Source organism: Rhincodon typus, chromosome 33, assembly GCF_021869965.1.
Source record: "Rhincodon typus isolate 14 chromosome 33, sRhiTyp1.1, whole genome shotgun sequence".
Taxonomy (NCBI): Eukaryota; Metazoa; Chordata; class Chondrichthyes; order Orectolobiformes; family Rhincodontidae; genus Rhincodon; species Rhincodon typus.
The window spans coordinates 14,018,939-14,038,612 of NC_063364.1; the positions used below are offsets into that span (position 1 = coordinate 14,018,939).

Genomic DNA, 19,674 nt, shown 5'->3' on the forward strand with positions numbered 1-19,674 from the left:
GGCACTGTGAGGCAGCAGTGCTAACCACTAAGCCACCGTGCCACCCCTCTTTCTGAAGAAGGGTCTAGGCCCGAAACGTCAGCTTTCCTGCTCCTCTGATGCTGCTTGGCCTGCTGTGTTCATCCAGCTCTACACGTTGTTAGGACAGAGGAGAAGCTGAATAAGTGATAATGAGAGCTGAGGGTAGCAGAGAATGCTCAGGGCTATGCTGAAAGCAAACCATGTAATGTGATAGGAGTGAGTGAGAATGGGTGACTGTTAAAAATAACCTGGGTTATGACAGGACTGGGTATGGGGTTTGTTTTAAAAAAGAGACATAGAAGGATGGAATCAGGCTGTAAATTTATTGAACTTGACGATGAGTCCTAGAAGCTGCAGGGTCCCCAAGCAGAAACTGAGATGTTGTTCTTTGAGCTTGCAGTGAGACTTGCTGGAACACTGCAGCATGCCTATTTAATCACCTAATTATTGGCCTCACATGGCGGCACAGTTGGAAGACCTCCCATGCTCCTTCTTGTCGCGGTCATAATTGGGGCAGAAGCAGCAAAATGGCAGAGTCCCGCCAGAGCCAGCGTGCCGCCTGACTCTTGGCTCTATCTTTCCTGTTGCTGGGGTGGACTCCAAATCACACCCACTTGTGTTGCTGGAAATATGCACTTACACTTGTGAATGGAGTGGTGTGCTATTGCCAGCTATCCTTCCCCAGGCTGACGTCTTCCCCCACTTGCTTGTGTTTCTCAGTTTAGATCACTCCAAAGTGTTCCAAGTCCTAGTAACTGGCAACCCAAACTGATGTTGCTGCAGCCTCGAAATGTTTACTGGTTCCATCTCCATGAAGGCTTCCCTTTCTCAGAACCTCTCACTGCAGCAGAACTGGCCTCAGGTTCCAGGGCACAGTTATCCTCAGCGCTGCTGGAAATGGGCATTCACCAACACAGTGAGGATCCACCTTCCTCACCCCCATTGCATTCGAGTGCCTGTGTACAAAGAAAAGCAAATGTTGCAAAAGCAAGGCACAGCCTAATGGTATTATCACTGGGCTGTTAATCCAGAGACCCAAATAATGTTCTGAGGACCTGGGTTCAAATCCTGCCATGCTAGATGGTGGCATTTGAATTCAATAAAAATCTGGAATTAAAAATTTAGTGATGACCATGAATCCATTGTCAATCATCAGAAAAGTCCATCTGGTTCACGAATGTCCTTTAGAGATCGCAAATTGCCCTCTGGGCAATTAGAGATGGGCAATATGTGTTGGCCTGGTCAGTGATGCCCTAATCATGTTAATGAATAAAAAAGCAAAGTCCCCAATATCAGCAACTGTTTTTTGCAGTTACAATTTCCCAGCTGCCAAGTGTGTGAGTTACAGAATCAAATTGGAACTCAGGAGCAGGGAGTAGACCATTTAGCTCCTTGAGCCTGATTTACCAAACACTGAGATTATCACTGATCACTGACCTCGATATAAATAACTGCATTTTCCTTCTACCCCTTCACACCTTAGGCTAATAAACCCAACTCAGATTTAAAATTGTTAATTGATGTAATATTGATTGCCTTTTGCAGAAGGGAATTCCAAACTTTTAACACCCTTCTTAAACTCACTCCTAAAGGGTCTGGCTTTAATCTTTAGATTTTGAAGGAGTGGTGTAGGTGAAAATGGGGAAGGCTTTAAGGGGGAGTGAAGGTTAGAACGCCTTAACACTGATCTGAAGAGCTGGATCAATTTCCCTCTGAACGGTGTTGCAGTTTTTAACATGGTCGGCAGGTCATCAGTTTGCCTCCATCTTGACTATCCCGACCTCTGTAATAGGAAAACCCCACCTTCTCGCACTTTCAACTTCGATCCCTCTTACTTTTTTCTTTCTGCATAGACCTCCGAGGTCCATTCGCAGAAGCAACTTCTGAAATCAGAAATTAGTGTCTCAGCATGGACCCTCAGCACTGCATAGTAGTTCTGCAGCTCAGAGGGAACGTTTATAGCTGAGAGGGAGGCAGGATCACAATTTCAAGAAAATTCCCGATTCCCCTCTCCATGAAGAGAATGCAACCTCACTATCACATCTAACCAACCCATTGAAGTACCTGGCCAGTAGCCCCACTCTGTGCCTGATGGTTGTCATACAGTTAGCTCAGCATGTCGATAACTTGCTTCAAACTTCACTTGACACTTAATAAATAGTTTCTGTTGAGGGACTCTGTCTAGACCTACAAATAAATAACACCAATAGAAGTTCCCTGATCACTACATCGCTCATTCAATTTGATCAGTTGGTCAGGCACACTTAACCTTGACAAATCACACACTGGCTCTCTTTGATCTGCTGAAAATGCCATAGAATCCCGACAGTGTAGAAAGAGGTTATTTGGCCCATCGGGTCTGCACTGACCCTCCGAAGAGCATCCCACCCAGTGCAGCCAGTTTTAAAAATTATTAGGCTAAAAGCAGTTTCACGCTCAAATCTCGCCACAGCCATGAGGCCTTTGAGAAGGCTTCAAAACTATTTTTTCTTTCAGAGAATGGAGCATTGCTGGCAATATCTCAATCCCTCATGACCCCTTGAGGAAGTTGATAGTAAATTTACTTCATGGGCGCTGCAATCCATATGGTGAAGATTAGACTGTTGAGCTGTTAAGGAAGAGTTTCCAGGAATTGGACACAGCAACTTTGACAAGATGTGGAGGTGCCGGTGTTGGATCACATGACACCAGGTTATAGTCCAATGGGTTCATTTGAAATTGCAAGCTTTTGGAGCGCTGCTCCTTTGTCAGGTGCAGTGAGAGAGGGCACACAGACACAGAGTTTATAGGCAGAGAGATCAAAGGATCATACACCTGGTGTGAGTGGAGTGAACAAACATTAAATGGCTGCTGAAGAACTCTGTTAGAAAAGAGACGCAAGTTTCGATTGATTAAGGTGCAAATCCCAGAATCTGTTTCAAGTCACTGCCCTGAGATAATTAAAGGTTTTATCAGTGTCTGCCTAACTTTCCAAACTTCAATCAGGCAGCGATACAAAAGGTGACATCTCAGGTCAATTGTAGGTGTGAGGCCTTGTTCAAAATCTGTCTCCAAGTTTTAGCCTGGAATCAGGCTGGTTTTATTCCGAAAGCAGGAATTTATATTTTATTATTATTATTATATTTTTATTATTATTAATATTAATATTATTATTTTATTTATTATATTTTATTATTTTTTGAACAAATTAGAATGTATCTGCAAATGGACAAACGTCTTGGATGAAATGATTCACTGTATAGATTTATATATGTGTGTGTGTGTGAGAGAGAGAGGTGATGCTGCCAAAACAGGGCAGTAAGGAAGATTTTACAGATACAGAGCAGTGTGATGGGGTCACCTGTAGCACGACATGAACTCAAGATCACAGTTGAGGCTGTCTTCATGGGTACAGAACTTGGCTATCAGTTTCTGCTCGGCGATTCTGTGTTGTTGTGTATCTCAAAGTCTGCCTTCGAGACTGAATACCCTTGACCGCTGAAGTGTTCCCCAACTAGGAGGGAACGTTCCTGTCTGGCGATTGTTGCGTGGTGTCCATTCATCTGTTTTTGTAGCCTCTGCATGGTCTCGCCAATATACCAGGCCTCGGGGCATCCCTTGCCTGCAGCATATGAGATAGACAACGTTGGCCGAGTCACATGAGTATCTGCCATGTGTGTGGTAGGTGGTGTTCCCACGTGTGATGGTGGTGTCCATGTCGATGATCTGACATGTCTTGCAGAGGTTGCCATGACAGGGTTGCGTGGTGTTGTGGTCGATGTTGTCCTGAAGGCTGGCTAGTTTGCTGTGAACAATTATCTGTTTAAGGTTTGGCAGTTGTTTGAAGGCGAGAAGTGGAGGTGTAGGGAAGACGTTGGCAAGGTGCTCATCATTTTCGATGGCATGTTGAAGGCTGTGAAGAACATGGCATAGTTTCTCTGCTCCGGGGAGGTACTGGATGACGGAAGGGTACTCTATCAGTTGTATCCCATGCCTGTCTTCTGAGGAGGATGTTGCAGTTTTTCACTGAGGCACTTCGGAACTGGCGATCGATGAGTTGAGCATCATATCCCATTCTTATGAGAGTGACCTTCAATACGTTCAGGTGTCTGTTGCATTCCTGCTCATCTGAACAGTTCCTGTGTATGTGCAAGGCTTGTCCGTAGGGGATGGCTTTTTTAATATGTTTAGGGTGGGAGCTAGAGAAGTGCAGCATCGTGAGGTTATCCGTGGGCTTGTGGTAGAGTGAGGTACAGAGATGTCCATCCCTGATGGAGATGCTTGGCAACGTCTGCCATTTTGTGAATTGCGTCTTCAAGAGTGTGTCCAAGAAAGAGACTGATTCTGATGAATAGTCCATGGTGAGTCTGATGGTGGGATGAAACTTGTTGATATCACTGTGTAGTTGTTTCAGTGATTTCTCACCATGAGTCCAAAGGAAGAAAATGTCGTCAATGTTTCTGGTGTATAGTGTTGGTTGGAGGTCCTGTGCAGCAAAGACGTTTTGCTCAAACTTGTGCAGAAAATGTTGGCATATTGGGGTGCAAATTTCGTCCCCATGGCTGTTCTATGTCGCGCTGCAGGTGACCCCACCATGCTGTTCTGTGTCTGTAAAATCTTCCTTACTGTCCTGTTTTGGCAGCATCACCTCTGTCACACACACTCACTCTCACTGTCTCTCTCTCTCTCTCTCTCTCTCTCTCTCTCTCTCTCACTCACTCTCTCTCTCTCACACACACACACACATCCAGGATATTTGTCCATTTGCAGATACATTCTAATTGGTTCAAAAAACACACAATTTGTAGTCACAGTCAGTCAGTGTGGCATTTTATAAATTCCTGCTTTCGGAATAAAACCAGCCTGATTCCAGGCTAAAACTTGGAGACAGATTCTGACCGAGGCCTCACACCTACAATTCAGCGGCTGACCTGAGATGTCACCTTTTGTATCGCTGCCTGATTGAAGTTTGGAAAGTTAGGCAGACACTAATAAAACCTTTAATTATCTCAGGGCAGTGACTTGAAACAGATTCTGGAATTTGAATCTTAATCAATCAAAACTTGTGTCTCCTTTCTAACAGAGTTCTCCATCAACCATTTTATGTTTGTTTATCTCACTCACACCAGTTGTATGATCCTTTGATCTCTCTGCCTATAAACTCTGTGTCTGTGTGCCCTCGCTCACTGCACCTGACAAAGGAGCAGCGCTCCAAAAGCATGTGATGTCAAATAAACGCATTGGACTATAACCTGGTGTCTTGGGATTTGTGATTTTTGACTTGTGACATTGACAAAGTGGCAATATTAAAAGTGGAAAATTTAAACAGAGGGACATGAAGTATGTTTTGAAATGTTTTAAAGAAAGTTTGGAAAGGCACTGAGTACTGCAGCTCAAGCAAACTAAAGGCAGTTTTGTGTATTTTCAAAGTAATTTTCAAAACTGCTCACAAGTAGTTTATTGATGTAACAACTTAAAACAATTATTTCCTGCAATATGTCCACTTTGAGCCGTATTAATAAAGCTTTATGAATTTACCACTCTGATATATATCAAGAAATATTGTTAATTTTTTTTAAGATTACGTTTTAAAACAGTCTTCAAGTGTTATCGTCCAGGGCATTCAATGAAATGCAAATACAATTGTGCAGAAATTTGTGGGATTTACTGAAATGGACACAGTTTGTGCTAGAATCAATAATTGTACCCAAGGCAGAAACTCTACTCCAGAAGCTTCATAATTTTTTTCAAACACTAATTCTGTGATTTGAAATATGAGGGTTAATTGAAAGGCACCAATTTACCAATATATTCTCGCAATCAATCTATTTTATGGTTACTGTAATTTTTTTGGTGTGTGGTGGAAAAGGAGCTATTTTTATGACAAATTTATACAAAGCGTAAGAAGGACTAGTTGGGTAGAATACATTTCTCTGTTGTATATCCTTCAAATGATAATCCATCTTTACATCCCAGGAGATAATATTTATTCTATTGATACCTGAACAATGTTGCTTTGTTAGTCTTAAATGTGAGTCAGTTTAAGAAACTTCTGAGGATCTGATATCATCTCCAGATGGACTGTTCGCAAGATAAAAATTTAGAATGTGGACCAGATTGTAAATCCAGCTGAGAACTGTCAGATTGCTTAAAAAAAAGTCCTTCCTTCATGTTACTAGCTGAGAGTGGAAAATGACTGTCATGCTTTTAGAAGATGACGCTGTTTTCTTAAATATTGGAAGAGTGGAAGCAAGCCAAAGTGGAAGATCCTAAAATAGACGTGTCAAGTATTTAATTTACAAATTTCAGTCTCCATCATAAGACATACTGAGCTGTGATGAGCTTCATTATCCTCGTGTATCTGTAATACATTTTATGGCAATGCAGGTCAGTCTGTTCTCCATTCAAAATTATATGTTAGATCATATCAAATGGTCAAAGGCATATCCCAATGTTTTGACATATTTAGATTTCCTAATACCTCCAAATGCTCAAAGACATACTGTGTTCAAGTGATACATGTTTTGTACAGCAATAATGCATTGCGTAGATCCATTTATGAGCCAAGCCTTACAAAAATGCATACCAAAGTATTTTTGACAGCTCTATGTTACACACCAAGAATGAGTTAGTGAAGAATTGTGCTACATTGCATGGGATCTTTTGATAAAATTTCTAACACTGGCACATGGTCTCCGAAAATTTGGTCCACGTCTGTTGATTGTGGGCAGCTTTAATGTAGGAAATTGGGGTGAGTGCAGAACAGATGGTTGATCCATTATCACCTGTTTTACATGATCATTGAAAGTTAATGTTAAATTTTTGGTCACCCCACTGTGGAAATGTGAATAACTACACGAGAGAAGCTACAGAGTAGAATTATGAGTTGTACCCAGACTGGAGAATTTCTATTATGAGGAAAGAGTAGATCACCTCAGATTGGAGGCTAGTGGAGACCTATTGAACTGTATAAAATTAGAAAGTTCTGGATATAATAGAAACGCCTGATTCTTCTTGATTGAGGGCTCCAAACCAGCGATCATAGCAGGGTAAGGGATAAGTAGTTGAAAGGGAATTTGGGAATATTTTCAGCGATGGAATATTGCAGGTCTGGAACTCTCTGCCCAAAAGGATGGTTGTAGGAATCTCAAGGGATCTCATAAGAACATGTGAAATTCTAACAAGATTAGACTTGTGAACACAGGAAGGATGATCGTGACAACCAGGGAGTCCAGAACCAGGAGTCACGGTGTAAGGGTACGGGACAGACCATTAAGGACTGATATGAGGAGAAATATCTTCACCCAGAGAGTGGTGAGCCTGTGAATTCTCTGCCGCAGAAAGTGATTGAGGCCAAAACATTGAATATTTTCAAGAAGGTATTAGATATAGTTCTTAGAACAAAAAAAGTCAAAGGGTATGGGGAGAAAGCAGGAACAGGGTTCTGAGTTGGATGATCAGCCCTAACCATATAGAATGACACAGCAGGCTTCAAGGGCTGAATGGCCTACTCCTCCTAGTTTCCCTGTTGCTGAGGTCAAGGCAGGAGCCCTTGTAATGTTTGAAGAGATACTTGAACGTTCAGCTAAAGTGCTATGACCTGCAAGGCTGTGAACCACGAGCTGGAAAGTAGGATTTGACTGCATAGCTACGTGTAGCCCTGAGTGGTCACAGTGGATTGAATGGCCTGTCTGAAAATTTCATTGAATCTATGATTATCTTGAGTCATTTCAAAGTTCCGTTCCATCAGAACTACTTTTGCAGTAGCCCATGGTGCAGGAAAGGAGTCAGATGGTCTGTAGCCGTTTTACTAATAAATATATGTGGTTACTTAGGTGTAAGTATAATCCTGCTTTTGATTCCATATTAAAAGATTAAAGCAGTGAACTAAGGGGTATGTGGCTGGAACATGAAAATGTAAATCCTTTCAATCCCAATCAAAACTACCAAATTATAATTTTCTCAGTTCAGAGAAAACTGAATGAGGCGGATCTTTATGATCTGGCTTGATCAACCAAAATCATTTAAAGAATAAAATGTGTGGAAGAAGCAAGGATAGCAAAGTAAGTGGTTAAGTTCCAAGGTTGAATTGAAACATCAAAAATAATCTCTATCCAATTAAACACACCCAGAAAAACTGAAACCAGAGAAACGTCTTGAGCTGCACTCATCTCCATGATGATGTAGCCTCCTTAGATTGTCCACCATCTGAACTTTTATGATTTACCATCCTTCATTTACAATATGTTATTTGGTTTGATGAAGTAAGTGGGTTTTATTACCTTCCAGAATTTACTTTTAGTATAATTTAGCTCTAAATCCCAAATAAAACATCTCTGCAAGCAGTGTAGACAGCACATCTACCAGCTTTACAGCTCAACAAGCTTGTTGGCTAGTTTTTCATCCTCCCTTTCTTAGCTGTTAACCTTCAAAAGTAACATGACGTCAACTTTTTGTGGAGCAGATACCCGAAAACCTAAAATATAAAAGATAGCACATGTACTATGAACTAGATAGTTAAAACAAAATTTTAAATTTTTCTTATATCTTACCCACTCTTACAGCTACTGTTTAAAACAAAACTCCTTGGAATTACATAATGCTTATTAAAATTATTCATGTTCACTTCTTGTCTGAATTATATCAGTGATAACTATTCACATAATGTTAATGCTGAAACTGAATATTAATTTTATACTGGTCTATGATCAGAACTTTCCCCTCCTGGGAGATGGCAAGTGAGGTGCTGGGATGGCAAAATAATTGGGCACGTTGTCCCTGTGCCATACTTGACCCCTTCACATCGCCTCACCAATTACGTTCTGGATGAGAATGTGCATTTGGGACTTCCTCAATCCACCACCAACTGATGACCTGACATGGTCTATTAAGGGCCTCAATTTGCCCTGTTTACCCGCTTTCTGTAGCCAGTGACAAAAGTGGCTGCATTCCCAAATTTGTAACCAGGGCAACCTAGCTGTGGGGGGGGCGAGCTGTGAGGAAAAGGGAGGGCATTCACTTGCCACCATCTGGCCTCAATGGGAGGTAAGTGGATGGACTCTAAAAGTCATCCCTCTTCCCTCAGCCCCATCTCACACACACACACACACCCCTGTCCTTCTTGAAGCCACTGGCCAGGCCTGCGATAGTCTGAGATACTTGCCAAAGTTCACTTGTCAGCTGTTAATGAGCTGGTTCAGTCGAATTATCTTGGCATTGGGAGTGGTGAGTCTGTCAAAATCTAACATGCCTGCCTCAACTCTTAGCCTCAGAAAGGATTTTGATGTATTTCAGTTATAGATGAAACTGCAAGAACACGTTGGTCATTCAATGTTTTTGAGCAGTTTGTATCCATAACAACTGTCAAACATAAAGTATACATTCTGTATTTACACGATCAGAATCTGTGTGTGTTTTGTCTGCAATATGATATGTGCAAGAATCCTTAGCCTCAAACCATTACTGTAGAAACTCATCTGGTCTAAGGAATTATGCAATGAAATATCAATTGCCCCTAAAGGTGACGGATGGTACTACGCCCTTGGGTGACTTAATGTGAGTAATTTTTCCCAAATGTAGATTTATCATAAATTAATTACTCTTGAGCACTCCCAAACATTCCCTCATGAATAATTATTATTCAGGTTGATTTACGCATATTTACATTGCATTCAAAGCTGGTACATAATAACTGCCTGATTTCAGTAACTGACAACATTTTAAGAATTCACAGTAATTATGACATACACGGAGCTATTTGGTAAACTAGAATTTGTCAAAATATGTACTGCATTTTTAATCATATTACTTATTTTTAGCTCCTCCAGAATAAAGTTAACAGTCCGCATCCTTTACAGAATATATTCGCACTGAGCCGAGTATGGGTGATGTTTTTAATAGGTCTCAGTTCCTTTTGAAGGGAAGTTTCTTCAGAGGCATGTTTCTTGGGGCATGGCTTTAGGTTGTAATGGGTGCAAATGTAGTAGTAAACATGGCTGACAAATTTGCCAGCTTGATGGTCCCATCCTGAACCCAGGTCATCTTGCAGGAAATGTGCATGCATCAGGTTTAGACCCTCCTATGCAAGTGGTGAGTAGCCCAACAAAGGCTTTTTAAAGACCTGTAAAGACCCCAATCACTGAGAACTTGATCATTTGTCTAAAAGTGGCTGCCCAGTGGCAGACATGATGTCCAGTAACTCTACTGAAGCGCTGCCCACATTTCTGGCCATTGGCCACCATGTGGAAGGTTTCCCTTTCCAAAATTCTGGTGTAGCTGTTAAATCCACATTTCATCTCCAACACTTGTACTAAGTGGGCCTCCCATTGCTTTTCCAGGTTCGTGAGCATACCTGCTGTCTTTAATTGAATGACCAACCTCACCTCTGACCACCAACTGGGAAAATCACCGTCAGAGACTATTCCCTACACAGTGCGGGGTTGTGATCTCCATCTGATCCTGATGATTAAGTCCCAGCTCAAAACCTAAAATTTTGCCTTTAAATATCAGGGGAGACTACGAGCTCTTCATTTTAATATACAGGAACATCTGGCAGATGTTAGTAAATAAATGAAAGTTTAAAAACTAATGCTGTACAGTCCCAGTGGTAATATGCTATTGGCACAAAATGGGCAGGCCCATTTGCATAGTTCTTCGGTGACCCAGGTAGAATCAGACAGTACAGAAGAAGACCTTCTGCCCATCAAGTCTGTATCACCAAAAAGTACATTAGATCTACACTAGTCCCACTTCCAGCAAGTGTAGGGAGCATACTAGTTGTGGGAGAAGAACATAGTTTGGGTGTTTAAAGGGATGAATGTAAAAATATACAAGCCTTTATAAAGACATCTTAGCCCACAAACCAGTGCTCACGCAAACCAGAGAGGCACAGGATTAATGAATGATCACCAAACACTAGAGATAAGAACACCTTGAGGATGACTTGAGGCTGTGGTTGACAGGTTCTTTTTCTGCTGTGCCATACTGACAGTAGGTGTCCTTACAGCCCATGGTGCTATTCTGTCTTTTGTTTTCTACAGGGCTTGAGCCATGTGAAGACAATTCCCTTAACTGTCGTGATATAAGTTGTGACATTTATGAGCATTGTGCATTTTGGATTTTTGAATTTTGAACAAGTGGCATATGGGTTTTCTGTGTATCTGAAGGATTTTATTGATTAACTTACAAGTATTTCTGAAACCATAGTGATTTGTTTTAAAACACCACAGTAGAGAACAACTTTCTTGAGAGTAATGAGGATTAGTTTACAGTGGAACACTTTACAAGTGAACAATAAAGTGTATTAGGTTTTCAGATAGAAGATTATGGAATTTTAGGGAGATTTAGGGGAAACACCCATAGTCTGGATGAAATGCTATTCAGTTTCAGTTTGGGGGGTTGGTGTTTGCAGAAATCTTGACTGAAGCAGGATGTGTAAAACATTTTTTTCTTATGAAGGGGAAGTGGATAGCTTTAGGACTGTGTAGGGAAAAGACAAAAGGTGATTGCTTAAAACCATGAAGGGATTATTTTAAGCTGAGAAAGTCTGAGCTACATTGTATGAAGGCTGCAGAAAGAGGCTGTCAGATTCTGAAGATGGACATGGAAGCTACAAGTGAAGTGTACCTTTTAAGTATGAAATAGAAGGGAATTCTCTGTGGAGTGTGTACTGTAAAGAAGGGTTTGTGGGATTATTAGGATTGTATTTTGCTGTGTGTTTCAATGTTGTGTGTTACATAAAGTAGTTTAGCCTGTTCTATTTTATCTTTTATTTAAGATAAAAAGCTTCTGTTTTATTGTTAATATCAAATCTGCAATGTTGCATGTTGTATTTCACTGAAAAGCTACCTCATTAAAATCAAAGAAAAAATAAACTGTGATCTATTAAATAAGTTTTCAATCATAACACAGTGCTGAGTAGATTTGGCAAAGGTGGATTTTTGCTTGTTTAGCCAATCAGACTTTGCTTCCTGATGGTCACCTTTCTTGTGCAATATCCCATAAACATGTCACATTATGTTTCTGCTCTTTTTGAAGAAACATCACATATAAATTTGAATTGAATTTTCATGAATATGCGCACCATTGTTTTTTTTCTGTCATTAATTACCTGGAGAGCTAGAGCCTCCAGCAGTACTAATTAATTGCCCAAGTGAGATATGGTCACAGCTGGCTGTAGATATAGGGTAGACAGTACTGGTAGCTTGGTGTTAATTCATAACATGCAACTGGACTTGCTGTTCCTTTAGTAGGTCTTCCTAATCCCTCAGATAGTGGAGTTCCAATTGGAAGCCCATGATTGTGGGTATTGTTGTGACTCAGACTAGACTCCCTCAAAATATTTCAAGAAGGTAGCCTAGACCCTATTTTTTTTCTTATTTTAAAGGCAGATGTAAATGCAAATTCAACTGATCAGACTACTAGACATTGAGCAAAACACAATTTATTCAAACACTGTAGCTAAAATACAACATAAGAACTTAGAATAACTTAACTCTATTAGAATACTTAACAAAAGAATGGATATAATAACTATTACTAATTAACATTCCATACACACACCACTTGGCAAAAGGGCAAATTCAGAAATCATATTTTTTCACTTGTAATACCTGCAGTAGGAAAAGAAACCCCAGCTTCCAGCTGTAATGGAGAGAGAGGAAAGAATTGCTTCTATTTTCTCAAAACTCCAGAAGCTTCTGCTGGTTTTTAAAGCGAAAAACAAAAAAATAGAAATCCTGGTCTGTGAGAGCTGGCCACACCCAGCCAGGTTGCTTCTATTGTTCCAACTTTTAAAAAAAGGCCCCACAAGATGTTTACGTTAGCACAGACTGTTTGGAACCTCTCATTCAATCTCTCTCTTAAACGAAGCCAGGACAAAATAGACTTCTTAAAGCCACAGCCTCATCCCCGTATGGATGGTGCAGGGAAGTAAAATTAAAGTAAAACTAAACATAGGAGAATGCAAGTGCCTGGTGAAAATATTGAAATACAAGCCAAGTGACCTGAAACCTGCTTCAAAAATCTTTCTTATCAATGCAATCTTGTACTGCTCAGCACAAAGAAATCTTGGATTGTCCTTTTTAAAATATGTTGATTTGGTTTACATGGCATACAGTAAGTGTAAAAAGGATATTCTACGTGACACAATATGGTATTTACATATTTTAATGAAGTTGTCCAATGTTTCAAGCAAGATCTTCCTGTACCCCTCTCCCTCTCTCCCACCCTGAGAAATGTCTGTCATATATTAGGGATGGAAACTTGCTGTTCTGCATTTCCACTAAACTGTGCTTTCTGGTCGAGAGCACAGGAGGCGCTACAGGGCTGAGCATTTTTTATGCGTTGACTTTTCTGCCACGTTTCAATTATAAAATATTCCAATAGAAGTTCAATTGTTGTAAGCGATTGAAATGCACAAGTAGAAATTTTTGCAGTCATAACAATTCCACCTTATAGATGGAATTAAAAATGACTCTTGGCTTTACAAGGAGTAATGAAGTGTTGAGGATTACCAACAGAAAGAAGGTAGATAGGTTTAAACTGTAATTATTAATGGCTGGCAGTACAGCTGGCCACATGGATTGTAACTTATCAAATCTCACAATAGACGTTGATCGTGCCAGTTAAACGATACAGGACTTCAGTAGCTTGGACTTGCAAATGCTTGCTTATGACTGCAGGGCTGCAGGTTCAAATTCCCAGGCTGTTTGATACTGAGCTCTGGTTCCCTTCATGGTGATGATTTTCATCATTGAACAGCTATTAGGTAGAATTATAACAGAAAATTCTGCCTTGGGAGGGAAGGCTGACACTTCTGCGCAGTGCTACAGGCACAGTTCTTTGCCATGGATCAATTAAGATATATATGTGCAGATTGCCTGACCCTTTGTCAGAAAGAAATTCAGCATCCAGATCTCCACGTTGTGTATTAGTGAACTCAAACTGGATTTCCCAGTTGGTTTCTTTGCAAATTGTGCATTGTACAGAAGCTCAGCAATGTAATTCCTAAATATTTTTGCAGTTCAATCAATGTTGGAATGAAAATGAGCTGTAGAACAGAAGAGTAAAGAGGTAAAAATGTTTTAGAAAGTAAATTTGAACAGCCAAAAACAGTTAGATTTTACCAAATGTTCAACTCCTACATCTGAATACAGATTTTGCTTGGATTCCATTCTCTTTGCCCCTCCTTGTAGGTGTTTCTTCCCTGAGGCACTAGTAGCCATTTGTATGCTGTTGATTATAGGCAACCAGCCCTCATGAATTTATGGCTTTCCCAGCAAGTTTCGATTAATACATTTGGAGCAATGAACTAACTTTGTAAATAGGACACAGCACAATGGGATGATAGTACAAAGATAATGTTGCTGGACTCGTAATCCAGAGACTTGGACTAATGCTCCAGGGACGTGAAATTCTGAAGGAATTTAAACTCAATTAATTAATAAATCTTCAGTTGAAAACTAGTCTCGGTAACAGTAATCATGAAACTGTAGGATTGTTTTAAAAAACCCATTGGTCTCATCTTTCGGTGAGAAAATCTACCATCGATTCTCTGGTGTGACCCCTTAACTCTCCTTCAAAATGGCCCAGCAAACCACTCAACTGTAAGCAGCTCACCACCACCTTCTCAAGGGCAATTAGGGATAGACAATAAACACCCGCTTTCCCATTGATGCTCATATCTGAAGAATAAATTAATAAAAGACTTGGACACATGTTACACCATCCCTTGATGTCTTGAGATGTTATAGGTGGGGTTGCATTGATAATCCTGCTGAGTATTTTTAACCAATATATTATTTCTTTTTAACTACACTTTAACTTATCTCAGTTGTGGTTTTGAGCTGCATACCATAATAAAGACATCTGAACATTGGCTATAAAGATGCATTACTGTATTTCCTTCAATATTGCATTTTGCTTATGAGCTAATGAGTATTTTTATCTTAACAGAGTAAAAAGCAAGAAATTCCACGTGACGACCAGGGACCAACCATCAAAAACTTAGATTTCTGGCCTAAACTGATTACACTGATGGTGTCGTGCATAGACGAGGATAAGACAGCCTATACCCCTGTCCTAAACCAGTAAGTAAAGTCAGACTTTAAGTGTGTTTCAGATACACATTCAAAGGATAAACAAGAAATTGACTTTGAAGTGTGATCAAACCTCAAATTCTTGTTGCCAGTAAAGTACCAGAATGAGATCAATGTCAAGGCTAAAGATTACAAATAATTTCACAGTGGTGCAGTTTTGTTTCTTCAATTCAGCATATACATTACAACTGCAACTGAATAAAAGGATGCTATAAAATTGATAACAGGGAATGGTTGCTGAGCAGAAATACTTGGATTCCATTTGGTTGCTTTCTGAAATCAAAATTTTATTAGGGAGAATATTTATAAAATTAGCTATTTGTTGTTCCTGACTTAATTGTAGAGAGCAAACAGAGAAAAGCTTCCACCTTCCCAGCCCAATGAGAGAATTCATGGATAAAAACATATCAGTTCCATCGCTTCTAACTTCTGTTAATCCTTCAAACAGGCCACTAGCTACTTAGGAATTGAACCCTTGAGTCATGGCCTTTTTTTGCACCGTTATTCTACGATAACAAGTCATTGTAAGATGCAGGATGTTATTAAATATACAAGAGCTGAGAGCTGATTGCACAAATCCAACTGGTGCCAGAATTAGCTCAGAATCTTCAATCCTTTTTCTCTGAAATGGAGTTCCACACTTCAGACACAAAAATAATGTAATTCATAAACGGGCAATTCTTGGCCAGTAAGACGCAAATTTAACCAGGCAGTTAATATTGGTTCAGAGTCACACATTGGTGTAGTTGCCATTAAAATTACAACTGCACTGTTTATACTCCAGATGAGAAAACTATAATGAGGATTTTGGATGATTTTGCCACAAAGGTTTAAGCTATCTTGTTTTGATATTCATCAGAATATCTGTGTCACAGACTGCCAGTTACACAGTACTCAAACCTTTCAGTAGGAAAGGAATGCTATAAACTCAGTAAATTGTAGTAATCTGAAGTGCTAAAGGTGTTTGTCATATTTGTGAATTAGGCTGATAATTATAATGTTATATCAATCCTGCTTTCTTTAGAATAAAGAACTGGGCGCAGTTTGTGATTTCAAATAAAATATTTTATGCTTTTGCTAGTTGTAAATGTCCTCAGGAAGATTTTATTTGGTGTGGCTTTATTGTTGCATTGCAGCCAATGTGATGGTGAATAACAGAGGGAACGTTAACCCTGCAAAGTCCTCCTTACCAACAACTGGGGGCTTGTGCTGAGACTGGGAGAACTGTCCCACAGCGTGGTCAGGGTACAGCCTGATATAGTCATACTCTTCTGTGTGGGACAGCTGCATTTCCTTGCAAATGTCCAGGGGGATCTTTCATTGTCAGGCACTAAGGCCTCCCCCCAGAATTAACTGCCAAGTCTTGGCCCTTCCGCCTAATGACGTGACAACCTCCCTTCCTGCCATCACTTAGCTATGACTTGGGTTCCTCAGCATGCGCTGACCTCAAGTTGTTGTACTACCCACAGCTTCCACAGGTGATGCTGCTGAGCAATGCTTCTACTTGAACAGCAACTCTCGATGGTTGGGACTTTTTTTTTCTTTATTCATTCACGGGATGAAGGTGTCGCTGGTTAGGCAGCATTTATTGCCCATCCCTAATTGCCCAGAGGGCAGTTAAGAGTCAACCACATTGCTGTGGGTCTGGAGTCAGTGTAGGCCAGACCGGGTAAGAATGGCAGTTTCCTTCCCTAAAGACATTAGTGAACCAGATGGGTTTTTCCAACAATTGACAATGGATTCACGGTCATCATTAGATTCTTAATTCCATATTTATGTTGAATTCAAATTCCACCATCTGCTGGGGTGGGATTCAAACCCGGGTCCCCAGAACATTATCTGGGCCTCTGGAATAACAGTTCAGCGATAATACCACTAGGCCATCACCTCCTCCAACTCACTTCCAGCCCCAGGATCTGTTACCCTGGAGAAGGCCTGCTGTGAGGTTATCGACTTTGGTAGGAGGAACAAATGTGTTGAGCATTTCTTTAATGGTGAGAGGTTGTGAAGTGTAGATGTACAAAGGGACCTAGGTTTCCTTGTCAAAAAGTGACTGAAGGCTAACATGCAGGTGCACCAACTATTGGATAAGTCTTTATTGCAAGGGGACTTGAGTAGTGAAGAGTTGCTTCGAATATGTAGGAGCTTGGTTAGACTGATCTGGAGTATTGTGTGCAATTTTGGTTTCCTTATCTCTGGAAACATATTGTTGCCATAGAGGTAGTACAATGAAGGGTTATCAGACTTGTTCTGGGGATGGTGGCATTGTCTTGTGAAGAGAGATTGGACAGACTTGGCCTGTATTCTCTAACATTTTAAAAAAAATGACAGTTAATCTCAAAGAAAGGGATAAGAGTTTGCAGCTGGTTGGACATCTAGAATCGGGGGCACAAACTAAAAGTAAAGGGAGTGTCATTTTGGTCTCAGATGAGATATATTTTGAATCACAGCGTTGTAAACCTTTGGAATTTTCTACCATAGTGTGTTGAGGAAGCTCAGACTTTGAGTGTGTTTAAAGTATGACCACCAGTAGCATAGAGGGTTGTGAGGATTGGGTGGGTAAAAGGCATTGAATTATTCATTCAGCTGTGGGGCAGGTTTGATGAACTGAATGGCCTACTCCTGCCCTGTGTTCCTATCCCAAAAGGAGGTATCCAGAGCTCTTGCCCACTCTCCAGGCAGCAGGTGATATCTGTGTTGATTTTCCTAAATTCCACTCTGAGTGCTTTTGATATTACCACTGGAGTTTAATCAGCATGCATCATATCATAAAAGGAAAGTTTATTCATCTAGAAACATCCTTTATATTTGACTTGCAGAGTTATTTACAGCTGTTTAGAAAGAACGTCAGCTTTTCGACAGGTCTATCCCCCTAGGCCCCATTAGTGAGCGCAGCTGGCTAGTTAATCATTAAAAATACATTGGAGCACTGAGGATCAGTGTGGCTCAAATATCAGATAGCCAAGCCTGCCACAGCAGTTGGCTCAATGCCTGCTTCCTATTCTTTCGATGACAAGCAAGACAAATGAGTGATTTGGGACTGCCATATTCCACCTAAGGCAGTCTGTCTGCTAAGTCAAATAACATTATATACAGCAAATTACGCATACATATCAAAATAACGCGGAGTGAAGGATTGCTGTGCTGCTTAATGACTAACAGTGAGTATGTCCCCCTGGCTGTTACTTTTCTATCGGAAAACAAAAATATTGTGTAACTATTAAGATGAACAGAATTCTTCCTTATAATTGACTATTATAGAATATAGACTAGAATCTTTTGTGAGATTCTCCAGTAATAACTTTGGATGATAGACAAGAAAGTAGAAATGATACAGCACCAGCATACTGGCACAAGTTATATCAATCCCTACTCCAGAACAGGTAGGCCAATCAAAACTGGCTCTCGAGCTTCAGTTGAACCAGACCTGTGAGCAGCAAATTCCCTGTAGCTCTGCAGTGATATAGGTGCCAGTTCACATGTTCACGCTGCAAGAAGCCTATAGGTATCTATTGGGTTTGGTGACAGAGCAGGAGGAATTGCAGTCTCTAATCCTCTTGGTAAGGATCCTTAATTTGCCTAGATAAGGATCTGGTTCTGCTGAATACAGTAGACCTAGTTCCGGCTGATCTCCATATAGTTAATTTTCTGGAAAGCATCCAAAATCAGTATTACACCCCTATCTATGTGTAAAAAGGTTCCAGTACCCTGTTAGGTATTGGATGCCTATTCTAAAGCATTTCCAATATGACATACTGTCCACCCCCGTATTGAATGTTTCTGTGTCCGTTTAGTGCCTGTAAAAGGGAATAGTGCTGTACATTTTGTAGACCTTTATATCAGATATGATAGCAGCCAGAGTAATAATATCACTTTGCTTAGTCCTGGTCGGTGAGGTGGCCACTTCAGTCAGCTATTAATCCAGCTCATTTACATGTCATCATTGGGTTCATCATTACTAACATATGGGCATTGAACTCAGACTGGAGGGTAACTCAAAGATTTGAAGTCACCGCTTTCTCATCACAGTTGGACCAATATCCATTATACTGTACAGCAAGCTCTAATCTTCCATTAGCCCCCAGTTTGAAGTTTACCTCATTTGTTTTGATAAACATCATGCTGAGGCTAACAAACTGATATAATATGCATTTTTTAATTAGCTGAGAGAAATTCTCTCAAATAAATTTATTTGAAATTAAATATGACAGAGCAGAATAATGTGATAAATAAGATACACGTATATGTGTATCATTTTTGTTACATTGCGTTGATGACATCTCATATTTTAAAATAAAAAGAGCTCCAGCTTTATCTTGTGGTTTAAGCCAGTGCTTGCTACCCACACATTGGGATAGTGGTCTGAAGTCTCTAGGGCTGTAAGTGCCTGAATATACACTGCCCCGAGGCTGCTTGCTTCTTATCAGAAAGTAAAGCTATCCAACTCCTAAGCTAAGATAACACAGTGTAGAGCTGGATGAACACAGCAGGCCAAGCAGCATCAGAGGAGCAGGAAGGCTGACGTTTCGGGCCTAGACCCTTCTTCAGAAACCATTTCTGAAGAAGGGTCTAGGCC

The 19,674-nt window shown here is 40.4% G+C and overlaps 1 protein-coding gene across 4 annotated transcripts in view; it reads left to right on the forward strand.

Annotated features, from left to right (window-relative positions):
• The window catches only part of LOC109926673 (protein unc-13 homolog C-like), a 537,669-nt gene that overhangs the window by 374,631 nt on the left and 143,364 nt on the right, over window positions 1-19,674 (forward strand). For all 4 annotated transcript variants that reach the window (XM_048616076.1, XM_048616075.1, XM_048616074.1 and 1 more), the window contains one exon: window positions 14,956-15,089. In XM_048616076.1, the coding sequence (XP_048472033.1) occupies window positions 14,956-15,089 (134 nt within the window). The remainder of the gene's footprint in view (window positions 1-14,955; window positions 15,090-19,674) is intronic.